General features: G+C 39.4%; 1 protein-coding gene across 5 annotated transcripts in view; it reads right to left on the reverse strand.

Annotated features, from left to right (window-relative positions):
* The window catches only part of RBMS1 (RNA binding motif single stranded interacting protein 1), a 214057-nt gene extending 186478 nt beyond the window's left edge, over positions 1–27579 (reverse strand). For 4 of the 5 annotated variants that reach the window (XM_038421071.2, XM_043505176.1, XM_038421070.2 and 1 more), the window contains exon 1: positions 27306–27578. In XM_038421071.2, coding sequence (XP_038276999.1) covers positions 27306–27380 — 75 coding nt within the window. In that variant the 5' untranslated portion in view covers positions 27381–27578. Of the gene's footprint in view, positions 1–27305 lie in introns of all 5 variants that reach the window. The other variant, XR_006277964.1, reaches the window with a different exon arrangement.
* Between the last annotated feature and the right edge of the window lie 390 nt (positions 27580–27969).

The raw sequence follows: 27969 nt of genomic DNA on the forward strand, positions 1-27969 counted from the left end.
GCGTGACTGTGTATAAGAAAAGTTTATATTTGTTTTTTTGATTTCTGTATATTAAAACTGCTAACTTTCTAGAAGATGTGCTTACCCTGGGAGCCTCAAAATGGTTGTTTGGAAACCCTGCAACAATCCTAGGGCAAATGCTTACTGCTAAACATAGTGCTTCAGCTGTGAGTAATCCTATTGCCTTCAGTGGTATGACATGCTTGGCAGTAAGTGTTTTAGAATCACATCCTTAAAGGTTTCAGAGGTGTATTGATAGCTCTCTTTTTTCTGACTGCAAATTCATGTAGTGTCACATGGACTCTGTCAATTTGTGTCTAATTTCTGCACAAATGGAAGGAAGATGAGCATGTGAAGATGCTTTATTTTAATACCACAATTAGTTTAATAAATTATGGGGTTTATTATATTTCTAGTTCTAGAAGCTGGCCTGGTTCTTGCTGCTTTTTTATCTCTTTAACTTATTTAAAAAAAAACCTATCAAATCTCAAAGGGAGTTGGTATTTAAGGCAAACTAAGCCTTTATGTCTTTGAATCAGTAGAGATATTTAAATTTGAGAAATACTTAATGAGGCTATGTGAGAGCAACTTTCTGGAAACTTGTACTATAAGCATTTGCTTCCATAGAATTTAGCATAATTTAAATTATTTTAAGACTATACCAATGCAACTTTCTGGAGACAATGTTATAATCTCAAGGGAAGTTCATTTTATGGTCTGTGTCTACAACTCTTACTCATCTGAGCAATTCCATTGATGTTGATGGGACCACTCTGCATGACTTAAACTAGTGGTGCAAAGTTCTTCAGACAAAACAAAGAACCAAATCCTGCTTACATAGTATTCCCCCCCTCCCCCCCGTGAAGTGAATGGGAAGAGTGAATGAAGTTAATACAATGACTTCTTTCCGAGCAATGCTGGACTCTTAGTCCCACTGAGGTCATGAGACTATTCGTGGGTCTGAGGTGAGCAGGATTTGGTTCAGTATGGTGGCAGTTCAGATCTACAGAGATCATCTTCTTAAACAATATCAGTGAAACTAATGCATGGATTGCAAATAGGGTGAAATTCACCTCTGGCGTAGAGGACCAGAGCAAGGCCTGTGCACCACTTAAGCCCTATTTTAAGGGCATAATGTCATTCAAGTAGTACATATGTTTTGTGTTAGCCCTCTGTACAGGAATCAATCAGATCCACAAAGAGAAAGTCTACATTCAGATGTAGGTTACGTTATTTGTGGTTTATTCTGCATGTGCATGTCATTTTTACTAATGATTTGCGTTAATGTGAATTTTTTACTTTTAATTGTATTATTAATTATTATTATTATTGTCTAAAGGCACGACCCCAAAATTTTGGAGTAGCACGTCACTCCATTTCTCATTTCTTTAAAAATTGTTTTTATATTACCGATGTGATAGTAAAGCATGAAAAAATAAAGTCTCTTTTGTCCTCCTGCAATTAAAAAGATCACAAAACGTTTTTTCCAATTTTTAAAAATTATTATTCAGTAGAGTCCCTGTTTGTTTTCAGTTTTAACCCAGAAAGAAATTTTGCATTCTAGCTCTAATCCTTGCTAATAGGGATTTATTATGGAAACACTGATAGCCCGTTATCTACAGTAGAACAAATGGCACCAGTACAAAGAGTAGATAGTGTGTAACTACCACTGAATACCATCAAGTATTTTTAAAGAAATGAGCAGAAAGTAAAAGTATATAACTGGTCAAGAAAACTCAGGACCAAGTTAAGTTTGCAAGTAATCATATGTTAATTTAGTACGTCATTTTTAGAACATTAAAGTTATCAAAACCAAATGTTTCAAAGTGAGGAATTTCACAGATAAGTCAAAATTCTGTTAAAATCAGTGGTGTTACTTTGGATTTACGTTTGTACAAAAGAGCAGAATGTAGCCCAAGACTCCTGTATCAACCTAATTCTGGGGCCAGTACCAGAAAATACAGATATCCTCCTCCATAGTGCTGAGTGCCTTTTGCATTTAAGAGAAAGGAAGTTCTGAATGTTTAAGATGTGAGATGCTGTGATATCTCTCCTTTCCCAGGACACTCTGGGGTAAATTAAATCAGTTTTTAATCCAATTTACTTAAATTGGTTCAAAGCCCTGTGTGGACACTTAATTCAGTTCAAGAGTGGCTTATTTCTGCGTAGCTTAAACCTGTCCTAAATTACTTAAACTAAATCTTTATAAGTCATATTTATATTGATTTATGAGTGGCCGCACAGCTTGTTGCACCGGTTTAACTAAATCAATTTAAAAGTCACATTTTTAATTACACAATTACAACTCTGCATGTAGACAAGCCCTCAGGTTTGCGAAGGCTTTTAAAATGCACTAATCTGAACCAGTGCAATAGAAACAGGGACTCTGTGCAGTGGTGAAGTTGATGGGTACTGGCTGCTGTTTGGTAGTTTACAAGGGTACCAATTCAGGCTTGAGTTGCTGCTTCAGTTCCTCCTTAGCTAGTGGTGCAAGAAGCTCCACTGAGGGAGCTTACGTGACAGTCCAAATCCTCACACCAGTGCCCAGCCTAAGCATTCAGCATCAGGGAGATGTGCACAGAGGTGGGGATAGAAATCCTCCTTGCCCAGAGGCTGCAGGAGTGGCTGCAGTAAGCTTCCACACCCCATACAACTATACCTCTGTCCCCATTCCTCCCACACTTTGCTGTGTACGGAGTCACCATGGAATTGCCAAGGGAAATCATTGGGGCAGCTGCCAGAGGGCCCTCTGCGGCCATGGAGGAAGAAACAGGATTTCTCCAGGATGCAGAGTTTTATAATTTTGTCAAACACTGGCCTCCCAGCAGCCATTACTGATATACAATATAGAATAAAAAAAGAATGTTCTGAAATCTCAAGCAGAGCTTGATGATCCACAGTGGACACAGCTATTATTACTCCATCATGATGCCAGCCCTCCACTATAATGACCAGCAGCACTGTCATAACCTATCCTTTAGCTTTATACATTCTTTTTTGACCTCCTCATCAGCCTACTAGGCACAGCTGAACAACAAACCCTATCACAAACCATGGATGGCCTCAGCTGTGTAGGCATATTATGCAAAGCAGTCCCCATCCACCTGGTATGAACTTAGCTTTATTTTACACTCATAAAACACATGAATCCCACTCAAATTTTACACTGTTACTGGTGCTTCATTTACACAGTTAGGGTACGAATGCATGTCAGTCTTACTCTAAATGCTAGGAGCTCTATTGGAATCTCCCACACTATAGGAAGACCTACTTATTTTGGAAAGGAAGAATTTGTTAGTTACTGAATGAGCATTCTCTTATTAAAAAAAAGACTATGGGGGATACAACATGGCAGCAGTTGATGCACAGTGATGATACCTTCCTCTCCATCCAGGGAAAAAAGAACCAATTCAAAGAACTGCAAATACAGGTGGAGAAAATATATTGTAAACAGCTTTAAAGTCATTGTGTATGCATATAATAAAGATCACCTGGTGGTTCTGCTTGGAAGAGCTCCATCTATCATCATTAGCAAATATGCTGCAAGACTGCTAATGAATTTCTGTTTACTTTCCTATTTTCAGAAAAGCACGTCCATCAACTGCACTATATCTCAGTTCTCTGTGTTAAGCAATACTACTATCAAGCCTGTGCTCTCCATATGAATAGTATTTTATTTTTGAATTACAAGATGGCACTGTCTCAAAACTGGAAAGAAAGAAAAAAAGAAAGAAAGAAAGCTTAACTCAACTCTGCATCCTTATTCCCCTTACTACGATCTCTACTACAGTGTAGAAAATATTCAGACAGATATTATGACATAACTATATTGATTTGCATTTACAATTTATCATTCTACTTATATGGCTCTCTGAACCTAAAGAGAAAAGGTAGTTCAAACATGTCAATTTCAATTGATATTTTATTTCTACAAAAATTCTAACATAGCTGAATTATTATCTGAAATTACCTTTTCTACTCCTAGAAAATACCACAGGCCAAATGATTATTCTGCTCAGTTAAGGACAACAGAATTTGACCCCAAACTGTAAGTAGAGTATTTTGGGCATATGGATTCCTTCGGTTACTCACATGCTTTCAACTGTGCTCCATCAGTTGCAGATACTAATGAAAACTTGGAGAAGAATGCTTTAACGTATAGTATGATTGGTGTTAATCTTTTTACAGTCCAGCATAAATGTCACCCAATCTAATTAATTCCCCTAGATTTAGACAGTTCAAATATTACAAATTTAAATCCATATACTGCCACCATTCCATGCATGAACTTCCACTAATATCAACAGGAATTTTTCATTTAAAAAGTAGCAGAATATAGCCTTTATATTTCTTAACAGACACTTAGTTTTAAAAAAATTAGATTAGTTTAGAATTAGAAACATTTAGAACTTTTATGATTCACAGATTTATAAACTTATGCTCCTTCACAAAGTTTCATCATCCTTTTAAAAAAAATTAATAGAAAAAACAGAATTACCTATGTCACTATATTCCTGTTATTATGAACCGCTCTGAAGCATTTATTGTATTATTGGCATACCAAACTGAAATTTCAATTCAATTTAATCCAATTTTAAAACACAATGATGTGTCCATCACTTTAAAAATACCTTTACTTTTTTCCATCCATAGTCTATTTGCTATTTCTGAGTAACCTTATCAAGGGAGGGACCAATGTGTTGATCTTAATTTATTTCAGATGTGAAGGTGCATAATAGGAATCAAAATTAACATTGCAATAAACTGATTAGCTGAATACTGAGCCATGGTTGCAAACAAATGCAAATACCCACAAGTCGAAAGAGAGTTTGTGTTTGCTATGCCCTTATCATTATATAGCTAATTCATCTCTAGTTTCCATAAGTTCAAAATGTAAAGTTAAGTTCCCCATGCACTCAGATATCATGGGATAAAATTACAAATTAATGTTTTCTATTCCTGTTTATGTTAAACGTTCCAAGAATGACTATCATACGAGTACAATGAAGGTCTTTTAGCAGTATGCAGAAATGAAAGCTCAGTTCAACTGCTGCTTCATTGTGTACACTCCAGTGCTAGGCAACTCTCCAATACTTATTGTAAACATTGCATAAGGTGTGTCAGGATCAGCACAATAATGAAGCTTGTGCTTTTTATTCTTAACTTTAAGTGACAGTTATCTTTTCTTTAGGATTTTATGTTTATCTTGTGCGAGATCACAGCTAGGGATGTCATAGTGGGTTGGCTGCTTTCTTGTTCAGCATGACAAGCTGCCATTTATAGCCCCAGCCTAATATTCTGATCATGTGGTGCCATTTTTCTGAACAGAGATACTGCTCTGTTATCTTTGGCTCGCTTGTCTCTTTTGCATTGGAGAAGATATTCATTACAAGCTAACAAATGATGGCTTTAATAAATGAAAAATGAATGCACATATTCTGCAAATGCTGCATGTACATTTTGAGTGCAATCAGAAATACTTCAGTGCTTTCACAATTTATAGTTAGTCTGAAAATATCTCTGCCATGTTCTAACAGGTATTCTCCCACATAAACCATATGAAATTGGCACCATTAATCATAATCTATAATCACTATGAAGTTATTTTTCTCAATGTAAAGGAATCTTCTGACTACAAAAATATACATCTGCAGCAAGAAATAAAAGAATGTGTGCAATCCCTAAGTGGTGAATTGTTATTAGAAACTGCAGACTGGGTGTGTAGACAGAGAACTGTAAGACAAAGAACAGTACATTCCTGAACTTTAATTCTATATAAAAAGAAAGTTCACTTATTTCCAAAGGACCTCACTTACACATTCCAAGTTTCCATTATATAATTGCTTCTGTATTTAGTGCATAAAGGAAAGAAAATCCCAGCAGGGCAGTGAAATTTCTCCAAAGAAATAACTATTTGGAACTGGTATAAAATGCCAGTCTTCTCAGCTGCAGAAGCCCTTTTCTGTGCTACATAGTGCAAGATGTGCTCTTTATAACTAGCTGTCTTACTGTGTTACAACAAAATAAAATAATGAATTTCTCCGTTTCTCCAGCTTGCCCTCAACCTAACAACCTACACAACGTTCAGTCTCAGACACAGATAAACCTTCCTGGAATAGTCTGCCACCATAGAGTTGCAGGTAAAACAGAGATTGCACTTCGGGTCTAAACCTACAAAACTTTAATCACGTGATTAGTTTTTAGCCACAGAAATAGTTCCAAGCACTGTTCCCATGATTAAGTGTTTGGGAGATCATGCATAGAAGAGCTGAATATTGTGAAAATTGATATAAGAGCCAAGCTAATCACTTAGGCCCCAGTCCTGCAAGCTATTCCACAAAGGTGCATCCCTGCACAGAATCCCCCTGACTTTAGCAGCACTCAGCGTGAACAGCCCTTATACCTACAACAACCCAATGAAGCCAAGGAAGTTCTGTATGGTCACAGAGGATCTGTTCACACTGAACAGATGGCAGGACAAGGACTTAACTTGTCAATTTGCCATAGCTTAAAGGAAGCAATATTTTATAAATGTATTTAGACACAAAAGAAATTATAGAAAAATATATTTTAGTTTGGAGTTTACTTTGCAGAAAAAGTTCTTCACATGCTTAGTCTTTGGCAGTTACAAAATTATTAATTTGAAATATATGAGGAGAAGATATAGGAAGAACCACAGTATTTTCCTTGCTGTTGATTCCAATTCCAAATATACTGTTTACCATTTGAGAAAAAAAAAACCTACAACATTTTGTCTCTCTCTTCAAATAAAGTTACTGGGCCAGATCCTCCGAAATTCTTTGTGCTGATCCAGTGACAGCAGCTGAGAATTCCCCTTCTACCTCCCCGCATGGAATAGGAAGTGTTCTGAAATAGGCTGGGGTTGGAAGGAGTCAAGGCAAGAGAAGGAGGGGTTGGAGAACAACGTGTTCTGGCAGTCCAGAGCTCCAGTTTATACTAGGACTTGATTCAGTGGCAGCCTGCATGATCAGAAGGCAAGTAAAGGGGGCACAGAGCTACCTATGGCTCCAATTTCCCCATGTGCACCAAGTGCTGCTCTGATACACTTTCTAACCCATTGAGAAGAAGAATTCATACAATTCTTGTTGATCTCAGTGGCACTGAACATGGATAACAAAGTTAATTAACGCCATACTTTTTTCTGTTATAGATTATTTTTATATGAAAATATCACTTGATAAGGCTTTAGCAGATGCTTCTGTGCAGATACCAATGAGGATTTAGGGGCAAATTCTCCTTCCTTGCAGGAATAGTTATCTGTACATTTGGAAATACGTTACTTAACAGCACAAATTTAGACCTTCCCTGATCAACAACAAAATAAAAACTTGGATGCTCAGGAGAGTCCGACTAAAAAACAAAAAGGCTAAACCAACTACATGAAAAAAAAATTCTAATTTCTCATCAAACAAATACTAGAAGTAGAATAAGCAGGAAATGAACACATATACATTTAAAAGCCACAAATATATCTCCCCTCCCCCACTGCTAACCTGTGTTTACAGTTAACTGATTTAAACTTTTGGCCCTTCTTGAAAGAACTGAAAAACATTAGTTACATAATGATCTATTTCTTTGCAAAAAGAATTATCTGTTTCAACTATTTCTAATGCATAATTTGATTATGAATTCTTAGCTACATATCAGTCATGGGATACATTCCATCCTTATGAAGTAGTAATTGGAGAGAGTTTATGCTTTCAAAAAGAAGGCCAAATTCTGCCTTTGGATGCAAAACAATTCCATTTGAAGTCAGAGTTGCACATGTATATCTGAAACAGAATTTGACACATAGCAAAATGGAGTCCTTTCTTCATATTGAGGTCAAATTCTACTCTCTGGAACTCTCATGCAACCTCATTATACTTTGTGGGTTTGCATGGATGTAACACACAGAATGTGTCTTCTGCTCTAATAATTACAGCTCATAAAAGATCATTGTGTATGTGGTATATTATGTATTTAACAACTTCAAATTTGTACTTGTATGTAACATGAAGGAACTTATTCCTGGGTTTGCTATCTCATTATAAGGCCTGAGTTTCTTATGATAAAACTATACTTTTATTTGTAATTTCAATTTAAAAAATTAGTTATATAGCTTTTGAATATAACTTACAAAAAAAGCAGAGTACAAGGGCGTGAAAAATCTCACTTGTATTCCCAAGAAAAATTTGGGGTCCAATGATTTTACTCAGGCAAAGTTCCCAGTGACTTGAGTGAATGAATATTTACTGATTGTAGAGTTATTTATTTACCTTTCCACTGTATTAGCAGATTTAGCAACACAACAAAAAACAAATTGAAAAAAATATTAACTACAGAATAATGTAGTCAATGGAGGTTACAGGAGGGATGGATTTGGCCCACTCTATCTGACTAACTAAAGGGCTTGTCTACTCTTGGCAATTTACTGAAATAGCTATTCCAGACAAGCCCTATGTGTTATTAGCAGCAATATACTGCACCTTGAGGTCCTTAGTTACTCTCCAGTACTGTGACTTAGTTTGCGTCAATGTCAATAATTCATTTTAGGGCCCAATGCTGCTCCCACTAAAGTGAATGGGAGAAGTAGCAGGCACAAAGTTCCTATCTCTGGTCTTTCATCAATGTTTTCTGCTGCTGAAGTGGGGCATCAAAACACCAGCAGTACGGCTATTACCTAAGGGTCAGTGATGTCAGAGTAAAGGAACTAGATATCAAATTCTAACCTCAAAGGATTACTGCTATTGAGGAAGATGGAAGATTTTTTAAAATTCATTGTCATATTTTCAATCAGCAGCATCAACAGCACTGTGGGAGATTTAAAACCAAAAATATCAAAAACTATTAGAACTCTGCAATCTATACTAGAAATAGATACTAGATCTGAGGGAAATTAGCAGGAGAATAGGTGATGTTATCACCAACACTTACCCTCAGGGTTTTCTGACAGGTAAGAGGGAAGGATACTTTACAATATGTGCCAGGACTCATAAGACACTTGCTGTCAGAGGCTACTGAAGGGATGCACTGAATCACTGCATCCCACATCTATCCTCTTTCCCAAAAAGCAGCATCCACTTTTTGGGTCATGATGGTCCCCTGTGGCAAACCACCATGAGAAAAAGGCGAGTTTTTCTTGTCCTTTTCTTGTGACCTCTTAGTGACAACCTCCCCCACAATAGGCTACAATGGGAGCTGAGAGCACTCAACAATTCAAAAAATCAGGCATTAAAATAGTAATTTTAATTATTAGTCATGAGATGCTAAGATGCTATCCTATGGTGCACTCAGAAGTCCAAATCTTCAGCTGGATCTGCTATTCACTCCATAGAAGGGATAACTGATTCTTTACAAAAGAAAGAAAAAAAAAAGAAAAAAAAAGGAGGAGTACTTGTGGCACTTTAGAGACTAACAAATTTATTTGGCATAAGCTTTCGTGGGCTAAAACCCACTTCATCGGATGCATGCAGTGGAAAATACAGTAGAAAGATACACACACACACACACACACACCATGAAAAATGGGTGTTGCCATACCAACTGTAACAAGATCAATCAATTAAGGTGGGCAATCATCAGCAGGGGGAAAAAAATCTTTCGTAGTGATAATCAGGATGGCCCATTTCAAACAGTTGACAAAAAGGTGTAAGTAACAGTAGGGAGGAAAAATTAGCATGGGGAAAATAGTTTTTACTTTGTGTAATGACCCATCCACTCCCAGTCTTTATTCAAGCCTAATTTAATGGTGTCCAGTTTCCAAATTAATTCCAATTTGGAAGTTTCTCGTTGGAGTCTGTTTTTGAAGGTTTTTTTGTTGGAGAATTGTGACTTTTAGGTCTGAAATTGAGTGACCAGGGAGGTTGAAATGTTCTCCAAGAATTATAGCATTCAAAAACCAGTCGATGTCTGATCTGTGTCCATTTATTCTTTTGCGTAGAGATTGTCCGGTTTGGCCAATGTACATGGCAGAGGGGCATTGTTGGCACATGATGGCATATGTCACATTGGTAGATGTGCAGGTGAACGAGCCTCTTATGGTGTGGCTGATGTGGTTAGGTCCTATGATGGTGTCCCTTGAATAGATATGTGCACAGAGTTGGCAACGGGCTTTGTTGCAAGGATAGGTTCCTGGGTTAGTGTTTTTGTTGCGTGGTGTGTGGTTGCTGGTGAGTATTTGCTTCAGGTTGTGGGGCTGTCTGTAAGCAAGTACTGGCCTGTCTCCCAAGATCTGTGAGAGTGAGGGATCGTCCTTCAGGATAGGTTGTAGATCCTTGATCATGCGCTGGAGAGGTTTAAGTTGGGGGTTGAAGGTGACGGGTAGTGGCGTTCTGTTACTTTCTTTGTTGGGCCTATCCTGCAGTAGGTGACTTCTGGGTACTCTTCTGGCTCTGTCAATCTGTTTCTTCACTTCAGCAGGTGGGTACTGTAGTTGTAAGAACGCTTGATAGAGATCTTGTAGACGTTTGTCTCTGTCTGAGGGGTTGGAGCAAAAGTGGTTGTATCGTAGAGCTTGGCGGTAGACAATGGATCATGTGATATGGTCTGGATGAAAACTGGAGGCATGTAGGTAAGTATAGTGGTCAGTAGGTTTCCGGTATAGGGTGGTGTTTATGTGACCATCGCTTATTAGCACTGTAGTGTCCAAGAAGTGGATCTCTTGTGTGGACTGGTCCAGGCTGAGGTTGATGGTATGATGGAAATTGTTGAACTCATGGTGGAATTCCTCAAGGGCTTCTTTTCCATGGGTCCAGATGATGAAGATGTCATCAGTGTAGCACAAGTAGAGCAGGGGCATTAGGGGACGAAAGCTGAGGAAGCCATAAAAATGTTGGCATACTCTGGGGCCATGCGGGTACCCATAGCAGTGCTGCTGACTTGAAGGTATACATTATCCCCAAATGTGAAATAGTTGTGGGTGAGAACAAAGTCACAAAGTTCAGCCACCACATTTGCCGTGACATTATCAGGGATACTGTTCCTGATGGCTTGTAGTCCATCTGTGTGTGCAATTATGGTAGAGAGGACTTCTACATCCATAGTGGCCAGGGGAGTGTTTTCTGGAAGATCACCAATGGATTGTAGTTTCCTCAGGAAGTCAGTGGTGTCTCGAAGACAGCTAGGAGTGCTGGTAGCGTAGGGCCTAAGGAGAGAATGTACATAGCCAGACAATCCTGCTGCGAGGGTGCCAATGCCTGAGATGATGGGGCATCCAGGATTTCCAGGTTTATGGATCTTGGGTAGCAGACAGAATACCCCTGGTCGTGGTTCTAGGGGTGTGTCTGTGCAGATTTGTTCCTGTGCTTTTTCAGGGAGTTTGAGCAAATGATTTAGTTTCTTTTGGTAACCCTCAGTGGGAACCAAAGGGTAGTGGCCTGTAGAATGTGGTATTAGAGAGCTGCCTAGCAGCCTCTCGTTCATATTCCGACTGATTCATGATGACGACAGCACCTCCTTTGTCAGCCATTTTTATTATGATGTCAGAGTTGTTCCTGAGGCTGTGGATGGCATTGTGTTCTACACGGCTGAGGTTATGGGCAAGTGATGCTGCTTTTCCACAATTTCAGCCTGTGCACGTCAGCGGAAGCACTCTATGTAGAAGTCCAGTCTGTTGTTTCGACCTTCAGGAGGAGTCCATGCAGAATTCTCCTTTTTGTAGTGTTGGTAGGAAGGTTTCTGTGGATTAGTGTGCTGTTCAGTGTGTTGGAAATATTCCTTGAGTCAGAGGCATCAAAAGTAGGATTCTAGATCACCGCAGAACTGTATCATGTTCATGGGGGTGGAAGGGCAGAAGGAGAGGCCCCGAGAGCCTTTAAGCTAAGAATTCAGCTCTTCTATCCACTCACTGGAAGAAACTGGGATATTGCTTCTACTCCAAGTAACAGATCCACCCATCCAATTGATGGCTTTTTTTTCCCTTCAAGCAAACTTCTTGTGAATTTCCTTGGATATTGACATATAACCAGCATAACATGCTCTGGCACATGCCTGCTGAATTCACATTGATTACATAAGACAGACAAATAAATATTTTGGCATTGTACAAATAGGAGAGGTGTGTAACTATAAATTATATAAACTTTCATATAAGAAAACACATACCTATGTGCACACAGTTTGAGGACATGAAAATACAAAGCTTATCACTGATATTTTGGCTGATATGCTGCACATTTTGAATTGCAATACTTAATATACAATATACTTAATTGCAATATTTAATATACATCCTGTTCTAGAAATATACATGCTGTGATAGATGCTTGTTTCACTGCTCACCTGTTTACTCATTTGTGACTTAGGAGGTATGTTAACAGTCTGACTGGTAGATGGGTGTGTATTTTGTTTAGTTTTTGCTGTATTAATTTTTTCTTTTATTTGGGTTTGTACATATGCCCAGGGACATTGTGATAGTTTTGTATTTTCAAAAATTCAACTAAGTATGTATTTAAAAGGGAGGAAGGGGGTGACTTTGAGAGTTTTTGGAAACTTCATTTGTTCAGAAACTTTTTTTATAGCCTCTCCTCTTCCTTCCGTCAGGAAGTCCCTGACATTCACCCCATTCTCAGGCACTAGACACAAATGGAAAAATCCTGGCAATGAACTACAGGAAATGAATAGAAATAGCAACCTTCAATTCCAAGCAAGGAATTACCCAAGTCACACAACTCCATGGCATAGATAATTTCTCACAGCATGGCTGGAGCAGTTCAGCCCTGAAGAAACCACCAATATAAACCCCCACATCCTCCCTCCAAAGCACCTTATCCACTCTGACAAAACTATCAGAACAACCCACACAGCAGTCCTGCCCACCAGCTAAACCAAACAGCCCAGGCAAATCTCAGCTCTTTTGGAAAAATCACGCCTTTCGCTCTGACTGAACTTTATTAGAGACTAGAACATAAGCTCCTACAGAACACTGCTTCCAACCTCTCTGTATTGGAACTGGAACTCCCCTTGGCTGGCCTGGCAGCTATAGGTATCTCCAAACAGATATCCTCTCCTTTATTCTGTGCATTTTCTCTCTCCTTCACTTTTCTGCCCTACTCTTTCCCCTTGTCTTTTTTTCCCTAGCAATTTTCCTCTTTTATATTTATTTTCCTCTTTTATTCATATCCTTTCTCCTGCTTTGTGCTCTCTCCCTTTCTCCCCTCACCCCTTTCCCATCTCAAAAGACAACATAAGGCCGAGGACTGGCCACTCTTAGCTTTATGGGACCACTTAATGAACTGCCCCGATGAACTGAATACCAAGGGAGCAGAGAAATGTGAGCTAGCAGGCTCATCCCTGAGCCTGCAGCCCTGTAAATGCAAGCTACTCCTGTGACTAGATGCAAGAAGCCACTGCCAGAGCAAGTAGGGATGGAAGGTGGCTTTCAAGAAGCTGCCTATGGTTTTACCTGCCACCAAAGGAGAACGTGTGTAATGGAGGCTGGGCTAATTCTGTCATGCACCTTTTTGGAGCCTTCCTCCATTTCTTTCCTCTTCTCTCTTGCCTATGCTACTCTTAAAAATACTGATCACAAGCCTCACTTTAAAATCACAAAAGTTGTCAACACCATCATCCCCAGCAGCTACCCCAGCTTCTCACTCCCAGACACCCTCCAGCACATACTTCAGCCATAGCTGTCCAATTTTCCATAGCTTCATGTCCTACCTCTGCCATGTCACAAGAAATGTCACATATGGAGCTGCACAGACACTGGCAGCTATATACATGACAGAAATAATCAGGACAAGAGGCACTATTTAGCACCCTTGATATCAGCAAGGCCCCATGTGCTCCACAGCAAGTTGCACCTACATTCTGATTTAAAATCCCTGGATTGGCATAAACGGTCATCTGGTGCAGCCTGGAAATTCTGCAACAACCTTATGTAAATTAAAAATGGAAGTTTTAATAAAATACATCTGAAATGTATTTTGATACTAAATTTAATTTATTTTGAAAAACCGAAAGCTTAGATTCTGGCACAATATTCTACAGCAGGGGGTGGATTCTGTGGTAAGGAATTACAAAATAAATGAGATATTGGATACTAGTCTCAGTAGAAAGACCAAGATTTGAATGAACTTGGAAAATGACCTATTTTTATAACCAAGAGGTATCCCTCTAGATTAGAGATTGAGCACATGGGTGAGACAGTGTAGAAAAAGTTACCATGTGTCTGACCATGTTACCCACAAAGGACTTCACAGATCACAATCCAGCATCTTTTATAAATAATAAATTCACAAGCACACCATATCAAATCATTCATTTAAATGAGATGGCCATAATTCAGGGCCATGGCACACAAAGAACTCACATTGCTTGCAAAAGGAATTAAGGACCACATGTAGTAGTGAGTGTAAAAACTGTAAATGTAACGTTATTGTTGATCATTTAAAGTCAAAATTAGGAAATCCAAAGTTATGGTTCTAGCCCCCGTCAGCTGTTTTGCTTGTGCATGTATATAATTTTGTACAACTTTACCAAACTTTCCTAACAAATTCACCTTTGGTACAAGAACAAGAATGGGAAATGTCTACCTAAAGGGGTGGTTTTTCTACTTTTATAAGTGCCTGAAAACAAACTCATAATGAAATTGCTGTCTCAACCGTAATTTATTTACTGTAACACAGTAGTGTTGTGCCAGCAGAAGAAACTCACATTTTAAACAGTTTGCCCCAGATATTGGCCCAAAGAGGATAAGGAATGGAGTCTGAAATCATTAGTAAAATTCCATCTGCATATTTGTAGACTGTATACACTAGAAAAGGGAATCCCTTTTATGTCTTTATTCTGCACACCATGCCAAGAGTTCACAGTGATGAAACACAGAAGGAGGAAAGGCAACAAACCTTCAGATCCTCTCTCTTCAAAACAATGATACTGATATTAGACCTACCTTGTATGAGGCACATTAGAGTCTCTGATCCTGTTAACAGAGATGTCCCCCAACAAATGCTCCCATGCAATCAATTTTTTTCCTCTAATCTTCTGCATTTATCAAAAGCCTTTTTGTCATTAATCACTACTGCTAGCAAGTGGAAACCAGAAGGTCACAGACATTATTCATGAAATTCGAAGTTTATGTCATATGCCCCTTCTTAAATGCTTTTTCTTAGAAACAGAATGTTTTAGCCAGTGCTTTTCCAAATGAGTCACTAATAGCCTTGTTTTAACTCTGCAGCTGCTGATAATTTGAAGTACTAACCTCCTCCACTACCACCCTGATTGAAATAAAATATCATTACAGTATGCTGAAAATGGAAAATTAGATGTGACATTTTGCTGCAAGGCCTCCAAAAGTCCCATTCTCATTCATTTGATTTATTTCTTTGTAGGTCATGTTTGATGGCTTTAGAGCTGAAATATTGTATCTATTTTTTAAAATCTCACAGCATGTATTAAGGCAGCTTGTTCCATTTTCCTCAACACCCTTCAGTCACAAATACTGAAACAATAACTCTACTGTGGTTGGTATGGTTTGTACCATTTAATGCTCAGATACCTAAACAAAGAACTTAAAATGTTTAATAGCATGTGGTGGGCTAAATACTGCTCTCAGTTACATACACACAACTTCACTCAATAGATGTTGGCAACTTAAGAGCTATATTCTTCCTTCTTTCAGGGTCAGATCATGCCTCCTCACTCTCATGGATGTGGGAAGCCCTAATCCCAGCCAAGTAAACCCCATGGTTCTGTCGGACAGGAGACTCTCACCAGAGAGGCAGCAGCATGCAACAGGCCAGGAGTAGAGAGGGAAAGTGGCCAGTGGGGCCATAACTGTGAGAATCCAAAACACTTCACATGCAACTCAACAAAATATTCCACACTAAGGAAAGGAAGGAGCCAAGGATGCTATTACAGCCCATGGGTTGTTATAGCGATTGGGCTGGTGCTACACAGCCTGAGGTACAGGGGAATTCTGTTCTCAACTCCATGGAAATCCCAACAGCAAAGGCCATTTACTCTGGCTTGGCACAGATTCCACACCATTGTGATCATCTAGTCTGACCTCCCTTATAACACAGGCCCTAGAACTCCCCCAAAATAATTCCTAGAGTATAGCTTTTAGAAAAACATCCAATCTTGACTTAAAAACTGACAGTAATGGAGAATCCACCATGACACTGGGTAAATTGTTCAAATGGTTAATTATGCTCACATTTTAAAATATATACCTTATTTCCAGTCCAAATTTGTCTATCTTAAATTTCCTGTCATTGGATCATGTTATACCTTTGTCTGCTAGATTGAAGATCCCATTATCAAATATTTGTTTCCCATGTAGGTACTTACAGACTGTAATCACCACCCCTTTCTCTTTGTTAAGCTAAACAAATTGAGCTCTTTAAATCTATCACTTTAGGACATCTTTTCTGAAATTGTAATCATTCTTATCTTGGCTCTTCTCTGAACCCTCTCCAATTTATCAACATCCTTCCTCAGTTGTGGACACCAGAACTACACGCAATATTCTAGTAGCGGTCACACCAGAGCCAAATATAGAAGTAAAATAACCACTCTACTCCTACTCCCTGTTTAGGCAACCAAGATTCACATTAGCTCTTTTAGCCACTGTGTCCCACTGGGAACTCATGTTCAGTAGATTATCCACTGCAATCTCCAAATCTTTTTCAGAGGACCAGGTTTTTGCATTCAGTTCATTCAAGTCTCATTGACATCAGTAGGATTTGTGTATGAGGAAAGAGCGCAAAATACGGTTGTATGTTCCTACCCTAGGTATAATGCTTTTGATATGTTTGTAACTGATTCTGTATTTCTCCCTTTTTCTGAAGTAGGCCTTGAAGCTGCACTGATTTCACTTAAACCAGTTTTTAAGCCAAATTTCTTTATACCAATGCAAAACCCTGTACGGACATTTATTTCACTTTAAGAGCGGCTTATTTCAATTTAGCTTAAACCTAATCAGCATAAGATAATGTGATATTAGCCAAGTTTATATCAGTTTAAGAGTGTCCACACAGCTTGTTGCATCAGTTTAATTAACTCCATTATAAATCACACTTTTAGTTAAACTGCTGCAACTTTGCACGTAGACAAACATAGCCTTGTAGTCCTACAGATAGATAGACTATGCTGCAGCAGAATGTAGGTGGTGGATGACTTTGAATAGATTTTTATTTTTGTCACACGCTCAGGCCTGGCCAAAAATTATTTTCAAAAGACTACTTTGCATGCAATATAGCATAATAATTTCACTAAAAATAGATTAAAGGGCCCTGTTAAAACTAAACAGTAATCTTTGGTAACTAATCATGTCACCATTAATACAGGTATAATGGCCAGACAAGTCCATAGGAAGAAATACAGAAAAGAGTATTTCACCAGTTTATATCCAATTAACCTAAAATTATATTTCTGTCTGTTACCTGCTTGTGAATTTGTTTAGCCTCTATTAAAACAGAAGCCACAGTGTTCTTGATACCATATTGATTTCAATCTCTTCTGAACACAGGCCTCTGTCACTGCATCTCAGTCATGCAGATTCCTGTTGTATCCAAACTTAATTGAGCTGGGATTGTCTACCATGAAGCTTCTCAGATCAGGGGGCACCTCCAACTGATGACTATTCCTGTCCTGGCCCTAGACACCAGCCCCTAACCCCATTTCCTAAAGCAACCCTAACCCCACTTCCCCATCAGAGAAAACAGGACTTAAAGTTGGTGTTATTTTCACAATCTTGCAAAAAGTACAAAGGCCTCTACACTGATGCTCTCAAGGGGACCCATATTACCTCTGCCCATTCCTGTGCAGCTCACCAGGTTTCTTGGGCCTCTAACAGTTGTTTATTATGATTTTAGTCTTCAGGATTAAGAAAGCCATCTTACTTCATCTGTTCTCCAAGTTCAGGAAACGCTGCTTCCATACTGTCTATTTTCTCTATTCGCATTTCAAACCTCCCGTAGAGAAAAGAGTACCATGAAACCTAACTAGACTGGCACATCTATTTCATGAATTTCTCATATGAAAGCATCCTTCACTAGATGGGGAGAAAGAGGCTAACTCCAACTCCTCAGTAACAAGGGAAATAGAGGCCAACCCCTTAAACAAAGTCATGTTAGTCTGTTTGTTCTTTCATTTTTTACCACATGCAGGGCACTTTATTTACACTCAAATTCATCATCAAAAGATGTCTGTGAGATTATTCCAAAAACACTGAATTGGGGACACATATCTTTCAGTAGAAAATGGTACTGTACAGACATCAATCTTAAACTTTGAACCATGGAGCTCATTTTCTCATGTTCCCATGACTGAACAGATAAGACTACCCTGTTTCTTACACTGACAGTGTCTTACCAGGTATAAAATCCTTTATCCCCCAATGACTTTCAGAGAATAATCCCTTCTACTTCAAATCCAGGTAGAATGTACCCTAATCTTGTAAAGTTAGATTGTGTAGCCATGGATTGTATAACATGATTCTATATAATTCCACAGTACTTACCTGGCTAAAATAATACATGATAGCATGTTTCAGAGTAGCAGCCGTGTTAGTCTGTATTCACAAAAAGAAAAGGAGTACTTGTGGCACCTTAGAGACTAACAAATTTATTAGAGCATAAGCTTTCGTGAGATGAAGTGAGCTGTAGCTCACGAAAGCTTATGCTCTAATAAATTTGTTAGTCTCTAAGGTGCCACAAGTACTCCTTTTCTTTACATGATAGCATGCAACACACAGGGCCAAATAGTGTATTCTCTGCTCACACACACAATCACACTGAAGTCAAAGGTAAGTGCCCACCAGTGTGCATAAGGATTCTGTAGTCAGGCTCAGTATTTAAATATTGTTCCAAAAATAAAAATAAAAATAAATTCAATTCTTGAAACATGTTGAAAGCAATTTTATCAGACGGGGTATAGTTCCTCTTACTGTGCTTAGTGACATGTAGTTGCTATCATGTCAGACTTATGAAAAAATAAAAACCCACTGGCCCAGGAAAAGAAGTTTTTAATTGCAGAAGACAGGCAGCAAAGATGGTGGTCTCCTATCATAAGCAGAGTCAGTGGCTTCAGAATCTGGATTTGTGGATATCTAAAAGCCCAGACACTATTCACAAATGACTGGGTAATTTAAAAGAATCAATGGAAGTTGTCAAGATTACAGTTGAGGGATTTTCTGAACATTTTGCTGGAGTGGAGCAGAGAACTAACATTCTAAAATGTATCGTTTCACTCCACACGTTATTGGTCTAATAAGAGATTGTTTTCTATACATTGGTGAAATGAAACAGAAATTCTAGATTAGGTTTTGAAAAATTACCAGTTTTCCAAGGGGAATTTATTCTCCAATCTTCCTATTTTGGGGGGGAAATGGTTAATTCTGTTGTTACAACTGCCTGAATTGGAGATCTCTGCTACACTGATTTCATCCAGGAAACTCTCAAAGGTAGGTGAAGACAGACAGAGCCCTAAATTATAACCATACCATATGTTGTGCTGATATAATGATGATTCCTGTTGATCATATATTATTCTGTAATATGATTTGCAAACCTGCTACAACAATTAGTACATTATTCCAAAATTCTACCATACATATACACCCTAGTTATTAAAAGGAAAGACTCACTTTGTTTCTGCTAAGAGGGAAAATGTGCATCAAATCATAGTTTTCTATCCCATCCACATTGGTGGAGGTAGACAGTCTTATATCTTCATGACTGTGAAAGCAGTAAAGAATGTTTTTTCAGCTAAAAATCAGAAGACAGAGGAGCAGATATGGATTTGACACTATTTGATTAGTTAGATATGGAGTCTAAGACTGCCACTAATCCATTTTTTACAGTTCTTATGGAAATATGATTTAACATAATACTATTATAAAGTCAAGTCAATATTGTAGTAATTTTTATGCTCTCTGCCATGGCAAGCTTGAAAACTATGAAAACCCTGTTTATTATGTAAACCCTTTGAAAAAATTGTATTTCCTTTTCTCTCTTTTTTAAAAAAGGAGTACTTGTGGCACCTTAGAGATTAACACATTTATTTGAGCATAAGCTTTCGTGAGCTACAGCTCACTTCATCACTTCATTTCCACTGACTGCATCCGACGAAGTGAACTGTAGCTCACAAAAGCTTATGCTCAAATAAATTTGTTAGTCTCTAAGGTGCCACAAGTACTCCTTTTCTTTTTGTGAATACAGACTAACACAGCTGCTACTCTGAAACCTCTCTTTTTTAAGTATGCTTAAGTTCCCAGTAGTTTTGAGAAACAATTTAAGGGCCTGATCCTAAGATGTGCTGACCACTTGCTGGACCAGCACCAAAAATATAAATATAAATTACGTTTGAAAGATTGTTATTGACCTTTCCTATTCTAGAAGGCAAAGAGCAGGGGATGAAATTCCACTTTGGGTAAGAAGGGATCTTTCCTGAGTGATAGCCATCAACTTCCACTGAATTTAAGCTTTCCTTAAAATAAAATAAATAAATACATAAATAAAAGAGTTTCTAGGCCTTGTGGGTGTTATGATAACCAATGCAGTGCTGTCTTCCTGAATCTGCAGAGACAAGTCTGGCTGTCATCACTGCTAGAGAAGTTAGGATGTCTCAGCTCCTGCTGCTGCAGTTAGGGTGATTGACAGGGTTACCCACCGTTGTCCTGAGGAGTAGGATGCCCTAGGTGTGCTGCCACACCCATACTCAGACAGCACCACCTCTGAAGCAGGAGAATCAGCAGGGGCCCAACCACTGTGCAAGTATTGTGCAACAAGGGAGATTTAGGTTGGACATTAGGAAAAACTTCCTGTCAGGGTAATTAAGCAGTGGAACAAATTACGTAGGGAGGTTGTAGAATCTCCATTATTGGAGGTTTTTAAGCACAGGTTACCCAAACACCTATCAGGGATGGTCTATATCAGTGGTGGGCAACCCACTTCCCACAGCTCCAATTGGCTGAAAATGGCAAACCATGGCCACTGGGAGCTGCGGGCGGCCGTGCCTGTGGACAGTCAATGTAAACAAACTGTGAGATGGGGCAGAAGGGGCATAACTGGAGCCAGAAGCCTGGCCCCAGAGGGTTAAGGCTAGGGGCACAAGTGTCTTTGAGCTTGGTGAATAGGCTGAGCCTTGGTGAGCAGGCATTGGGTAAATTTTTCAAAGCTTTGCAAATGGGTACATCTGCTTCTCATTGCTGCTTAATGGCGCATCCTTCCCATAAGACTGCTAGCACCAAATCGTGGTCCCATTTAAGCCTATTGAAAAGCTGATTCACATAGAGGGACCAGGATTTGGTTTGTAGTTGTTAAATTAGTCCTATAAACAGTGTCAAATCTATCTTATGCCTGGGATGACTCAGGCCTTCATTTTCATACATACTGGAAAGAAGTCGCTCAATTTATCATTATACTTCTGCACTAGCCTCACAGCTTTATTCCAACTCCTTGTTAATAGTCAGCTACCAAAACAAGCCATAAAGCTAAAAGGAGACTTAACTGGGACAAGAGTAGAGGCTGCCTTCTCTAAATGTTTTAGTTTGAAAAACCAAATACAAATCTATCCTTATATTTTCTTTAAAAAATGGATATATGAGGGGGTAGTGGTTCAATAACAGGGTCATTTTTCATGTGGAGGGAAGCCTGAACCTGCAGACATAGGCCTGGGAAGCTGGGAAAAAGAGAGTGCCACCTCTGCAGAATGTTTCTTCTGCCCCCTGCATAAGTCTCTGTGAGGAGGTAGGTTAGCTGTCATGGCTCTGTTGGATTCTTCCCCCTCCAAACACAAATGGAGTCTGTAGTAACTTAGACTTCTTCCTCTTCCATAATTTGGAACCTCCTTGAAGGGATTCTTTGGGCAGCTATATTTGTGGGAGATGAAAAAATCACAGCCCTTGCCAGAGCATGCTGTCCAAAAGCCAATGCAGCCAACAGGACCAGGAAGAGCACAGAAGTAATGTGCCTGCCTGAGATGCCCCTGGCTTCCAGTGGATTCTTCGTTCAAGAGAAATCCAGAGGTTAAAGAAAGGAATGTCCAAGCTTCTCCCATAAGAAACAGTGGAGGGAAGTTTTATCTTCTGTGGAAGAATGGCATGAAAATTTCACAAATTAAAACTCATGGTATTTCTACTCCCTGTGTTGATTATTCCTGCGTAGAGTATTAAAAATGAAAATAAGTTTTAAAATGCTGATACACACAGTGTGACAGAGGACTATCAAATCTTACAAACTACTCTGGCTACAGACAGCTAGTTCTGTAGATTCTTGTAATATTTAACTTGCCAGAACAAATTTAGTATGTAGAGATATTACACATAATCATAATACATGTAGAATAAGCCTGACTAATTAACTAGAATTAGGAATAATTCATTGTAGTGAAATGTGGTGAATACATTAATGGGCACAGAACAAAAGTTAAAGTTATCTGAACTTAAACTTTTTAGAGAATAATGGGATTCAGTTTTGATTAAAACCATGACTGTGGTCATATCACCACAATTTTGAAAAATCTCTTCATTTATCTTTAAATGTCTCCATTGTATAGTTAAGGAATAAGATCAAACGCCATTACAAACTTTTTAGCAGTTCTTACAGCAGAGGTGAAAGCAGGCCAGTACGGCGTACCGGTTAGAAGTGGTCGCCAGTACCGGCCCATACACAGCTGACGTTAAAGTGCTGCCCCTGCAGCACTTTAACATCACTGCCCCTTTTGCCCCCCTCCCCAGGGTCAAAGAAGGGAGGAAGGGGGAGAGAGGGAGGACAAAAGGGGCAGCTGCCCCAGAGCCTGGCAATTTAAAAGCGGCACCAGGCAGCATGGAAGGGCTGGCTGCGGGAAGCTGACCCCCCAACCCCACCAGGTCCCTGTACCGGTAAGTCTTATCTTACTTTCAGCCCGTCTTATGGTGCATTTAGAAGGATGACAGACTTATGTGGAGTATAGAGCTCTCTGAATAAAGTAGCAAAGATGTTTGTACTAGCAAGATACAATGCTGCATTAGACACTTCTACAGCAGTGTGTTGCTTAGTTTGACACATAAAATTCTATAGTGAGGACTGTCCTTTGTCACTTCATAAGACAATTTCATATCTGCTTTAATAGCAATGTAAACATTCATTTCAATAAATTCTCTATTCGCTCTTTCATCACCACTGTAGGCTTGTGTAAAATTTCAAATTTCCCCTTTTAAGTTTGGCTATCTGCCTGTAAAAAAAATTATTTTACCTAATGAAATGTATCTGCTTTCTGCATCAATTTACAATCTTTGCTACTACCTCTAAAGTTAGAGTAATACTTCACAGGTATAAAACCTGCACCATCAAGTTCTATAAATATTAGTTCCTTTCATAGTTGCTACATTAAATTTTGCTGATATCAAATTACACAGTTGAAGCATGCTACAAAATATTACAACAAAACTTCATTCGGAGATACAAGCTTTCATTTCTGAAAGGTTGTATCTTAGTACTGTACCGTTTAGGAAATATGATTCTATAATAATATAAATAGCGTTCATTAATTACTGTAAAGTGTTTGGCAACTAAACAGACCACCACAAAATTATTGTCTAAATTAAAAATAAAGATTAATAAAATCTTTAAAGAAATATTGTCAAACAGCACAAAGAAATTATCATCATCATGCACAGATAAACAAATCACTACTATAAAATGGAAACCACTCAACAGAATTAGAATGTAAGGAAAGCTGTCTATCTGTTTATGATATTCAGTTGGTAGACAATCCTTTGAGATTTTCCTGAATCCCACTTCATATTCAACAAAGGGAAAACAAAGCAAGAATGTACTTTTACATACAACTATGTATTGTGTATATATATTTATTATAAAACCAGTATCCATGAAAATTCTCACTTGAGTAAGGTAAGCAGGATTTTTCCCATTGCTGTGATATGTACTGACATAAGAAAACATTATGGATGGTCTCTGAACAGCACCTATCACAATAGGGCTTTGATTTTACCGAAGCCTCTGGGCACTACCACAATACAGACACTCACTGCATTTTTTTTTTATTTGAAAGTTGAGAATCTCTTTCTTAGAAACCTAAGAGTTACATAATAAAGTTTATTAAAAAAATGAATTGAAATGTGAAAAACAAATAGTTTCATTTATTGCAACACACACAGGGATATATAGAAACTTCAAAGAGTTGATGTTCTCTACAATGATGCTTCAAAAATTGCATCTCTGAGGTACCACACATAATGTGATACAAGAATTGTCAAAATAAATACACATTTATTGCACAGTACAAAAGACTAAGTAGACATGTCAAATCATATAACTCATTGGATTGTATGTATACTGCTGCTCCTCAGAGGATAGAGTGTTGTTCAATTTCTATTTTGAACAATTTCAAACTTTTTTAAAATAGCCATAAGTATTTATTTTACATGCTAAAGCCAGGACACTCTCTTTCATTGTTTATTCTATGCATTTTTTGGAGTCCATGGCCTCAATAATCTATTTTACTGTGTTCAGCATCTGGATCTGGAGGGGTCATTGAATCACAGCAAACTATTTCCCTTCTCCCTATTTCAGCAGAGTATACTGCTGAAATAATTTGAATATTTCATTAATAGGGCCATGAAGATGTTAGTAAAAATATACAGTGGATCATTTTAATAGCATAATGTATTTTTGAGGCAAAGTCCTTTACAATATGAAAATTTGACTTTACGGGTCCACTAAATTTTTTTTGCAATTTTTAATTAATACTTTTTGACCTTTTCTGTGGAAAGATGAGTCTTCAAAACAGTCCCAGCCATCTCCTGCTATAAATTTGCAGCTCATCTGTTAATCAGTGTCTATTGCATTATTATTCAGATCAGGACAAAATGTGAAGCAAAAAAGCTCTGGTTTAGGAGAGTATATTCCTTTAACCAGAGTAATATCTCACCCTCATGCTACATCTTTAGCAAACGCTGTTCAGCACAGTTGCAACCATTGTTAAATTAAGACCACAGACATTTTACTTCAATTACTAGAGAATGTAAACATATTAGGTGACATAGTCTGTTTCTGATCTAAACAATAGTGCAACTGAATTTTATGAATTAAAAGTAATTTTTCTACACTTTCAGACCAGATTTATGAAGAGAAACTGGCTTACATCAGCTGAATTATGCATACTTTAATACTGAGGCATACAGTTATCTGCCTTTTTATTTGTTGTAAGGAACCACAATTTTCTTTTTTTTAACTCAGGACATCTCGAGCACATGAAATTTGGATTTAATCACCAAATCTGTAATTTCATGTATGTGGGTCAAATGAATGTGGGTTCTACTCAGCTGAAAAAAAAAGAGATGAGGAGTAATGTGATTTCAGTCTGAGTAATTTTATAGCAAAGACTGCAAGATATGTTTTGAAGATGTCATTGATGGCAACACAAATCAATATTAAAAACTTTATACAGGAAGCACACTTTTAGAAGATGGGCCTTAAAAATATTTCATAGGATCATGGATTTCTAGAATCATAAACGACAATAGCTTGCACTAGCAATTAGGGTATCTTTCTTCAGTTTCCCTCTTTGTTTGTTTTTTGGTTTTGGCCTGTAAATAATTGAAGTGGCATTGCATTATCTATATTAAATGTTATGTACTTTGTTTCTAACTTACTAATAGCACATAAAAATCACGAAGGTGAATGTTCCAGTATAAAAGTGTTTTTTTCACCTGAGAGTATTTATTTATTATTCATCCAGCTGAGTGTTGAATGATACAGCAGGCTGCCCTTTAGGCACTCCATGCTACATTATCTTTAAAAGATACATTAAACATACATGGCATCTAAAAAGTAGTTCATTGATTATTCCACAGTATTTCTTTAAACTACAATACTATTTACACAAAGTAATCTTCACTTCAGTATCTTTGAAAATGTGGATTACACATTTAAGAGAAAATTAGTAATTCAATATCATTTAAATGGCTTTCACCATAATATTCCTATCAGTGTTGGTCTACAATGAAATGCATTTCAATGCCTTATCATTGTTGACTTTTAAACTCTCTCATGATTGCCAAACTTATTTTTCAGCCAAATACTATAATTCATGTTTTACTTTAAAATAGGGAGTATAACAAACAAGACATTTTATCAAGTTTACAATTTAAGAGATTATTGTTCTGCAAGTGCCACAAATTCAGATATATTTTCGTTAGCAAGAAAAGCCCGATTATAACCTGCACAAGAAAGTTCACACACTGTATCCAGACATGACCTGTTGTGATCTGTGAGAAGTGAGATTGGTGGTTGAAGAGGCTTATGCTAAATGTCCCAGACAGCTGATGCAACCACCTCTGCATTTGCCAATTTGCAGCATGATGCTTCTAGAGCAGTGGGACTGTCGGCCCTTACCATAGTCCAAAAAAGGGCGGAGAGAGACTTCAAATCCACCCAATTAACAAAAAGCAACTAAACAACCGTTTATCTGCAATCAGCACCTAACGGGGCACAACATTAAAGGCAGAAGTTTGATTTTGACCCTTTCTTTAAATTCAGTTCAGTTCAGCAATTGTGAAAAATGATTTTTGAAGGTGTAACCAACAGACAACGAGAACCAATGTGTGGGTGAAACCAGCCTAGCGGTTATTTTACATTTAAACACACTATTTAAAAACAAAACCGAAATAAACATCTCCAGCTGAGAGCCAGCAGCTGAGCTGAAAACAGCCTCCCTCCCCGTTGAAAGTCACAAAGCAGCTACAACAGAGAGCAGCGCCCTGGGCGCTTGGCGTTAAACTTCGGCTCCGTTGTTTTTTTTTTTTTTTTGGTGCTTAAAATGAACGTGTAACAGCAGACGGAGGCGACACTAAATCCTAGGAGATGCCCCATAAAGCCCCACGGGGGCACAGACATGCCCTTCGCGGCCCTGATCTCTATTTAACCGGGGGGGGGGGATCGAGGACACGGCTCAGAAGGAGGAGACGCGCCACTGACCCCTGGGAGGGGGAGGATGCGGCGGAGGGAACAGCGCGGGGCGGGCTGGACGAGCAGCGGGGGGAAAGGCAGAGCTGGGCGGCGGAGGGCGAGGAGGCACAGCGCGGGCCGGGCGGGCGGTGCAGGAGAAGGCAGCTGTGCAGCCTGCAGCGAGCCCAGCCCCCGCTCCCCCTCACCCGGGCTGGAGGGACAGGAGCGGCGGCGGCAGAGGCAGGAAGGGGCTGCCGGCTCTTTCCTGTCTGAGTCTGCGTGGGAAACCCGATCCCCTCCCCCCGCCGCAGCCCCCTCCTGGCCTCGGGCTGGAGTTAGCAGCGTTCAGCAAGTACCGCGGCAGCGCAGCGCGGCGCGGCCCGGCCCGGCCCGGCAGTACCGTACCTTAGCCTGCAGATACTGGGGGTAGTAGTAGGTGGTGTACTGGGGGTACATCTGCTGTTTCCACACTTTGCCCATGAAGCTGGAAATGTCGCCTGCCGTGCAGGGGCGGGGGGCACTTTAGGGGGCTCCAAATGCCTCTCTCCTGCCTCTTCCTTTCTGGCGGCGGCGGCTGCTGCTTCTCCCCCACCTCAGCGGAGCCCAAACCTTCCTCCTCCCAGCAGCAGCAGCAGCAGCAGCAGCAGGGAGAGACCGCAGCGCCCCCCCCCCCCCCGCGACTCGCGCTCTCCTCGCCCCCCCCCCCCCCCGCGACTCGCGCTCTCCTCCCCCCACAAGTTTCCTCAAGTCCCTGCCCAGCGCCAGCCCGGTTCCGACGGCCCCGCGCCCTGGGAAGCGATCAACACAAGTGTGAACTGCAGCCGCGGCAGCGCTCGGTGCCCGGCAGCGGGGGGAGGAGGGGGCAAGGGGCGGTGCTTAGGCCCAGCTGGGCTCGAGGTGTGGGCTGGAGTTGAAGCACTCAGGACTCGCTGGCAGTAGGGAGCCGCAGGAGCCGGGCAAGGATGCTCGCTCCCAGGCTGCAGCATCGTTGCAGCCGACAAGTGATCTAGGATCAGGGCAAGAGCGGTTCTGACCCTGGAAAACTCATGCGGCATTAACGCTCCTGGGT

This window comes from Dermochelys coriacea, chromosome 11 (genome assembly GCF_009764565.3).
Source record: "Dermochelys coriacea isolate rDerCor1 chromosome 11, rDerCor1.pri.v4, whole genome shotgun sequence".
Classification (NCBI taxonomy): domain Eukaryota; kingdom Metazoa; phylum Chordata; order Testudines; family Dermochelyidae; genus Dermochelys; species Dermochelys coriacea.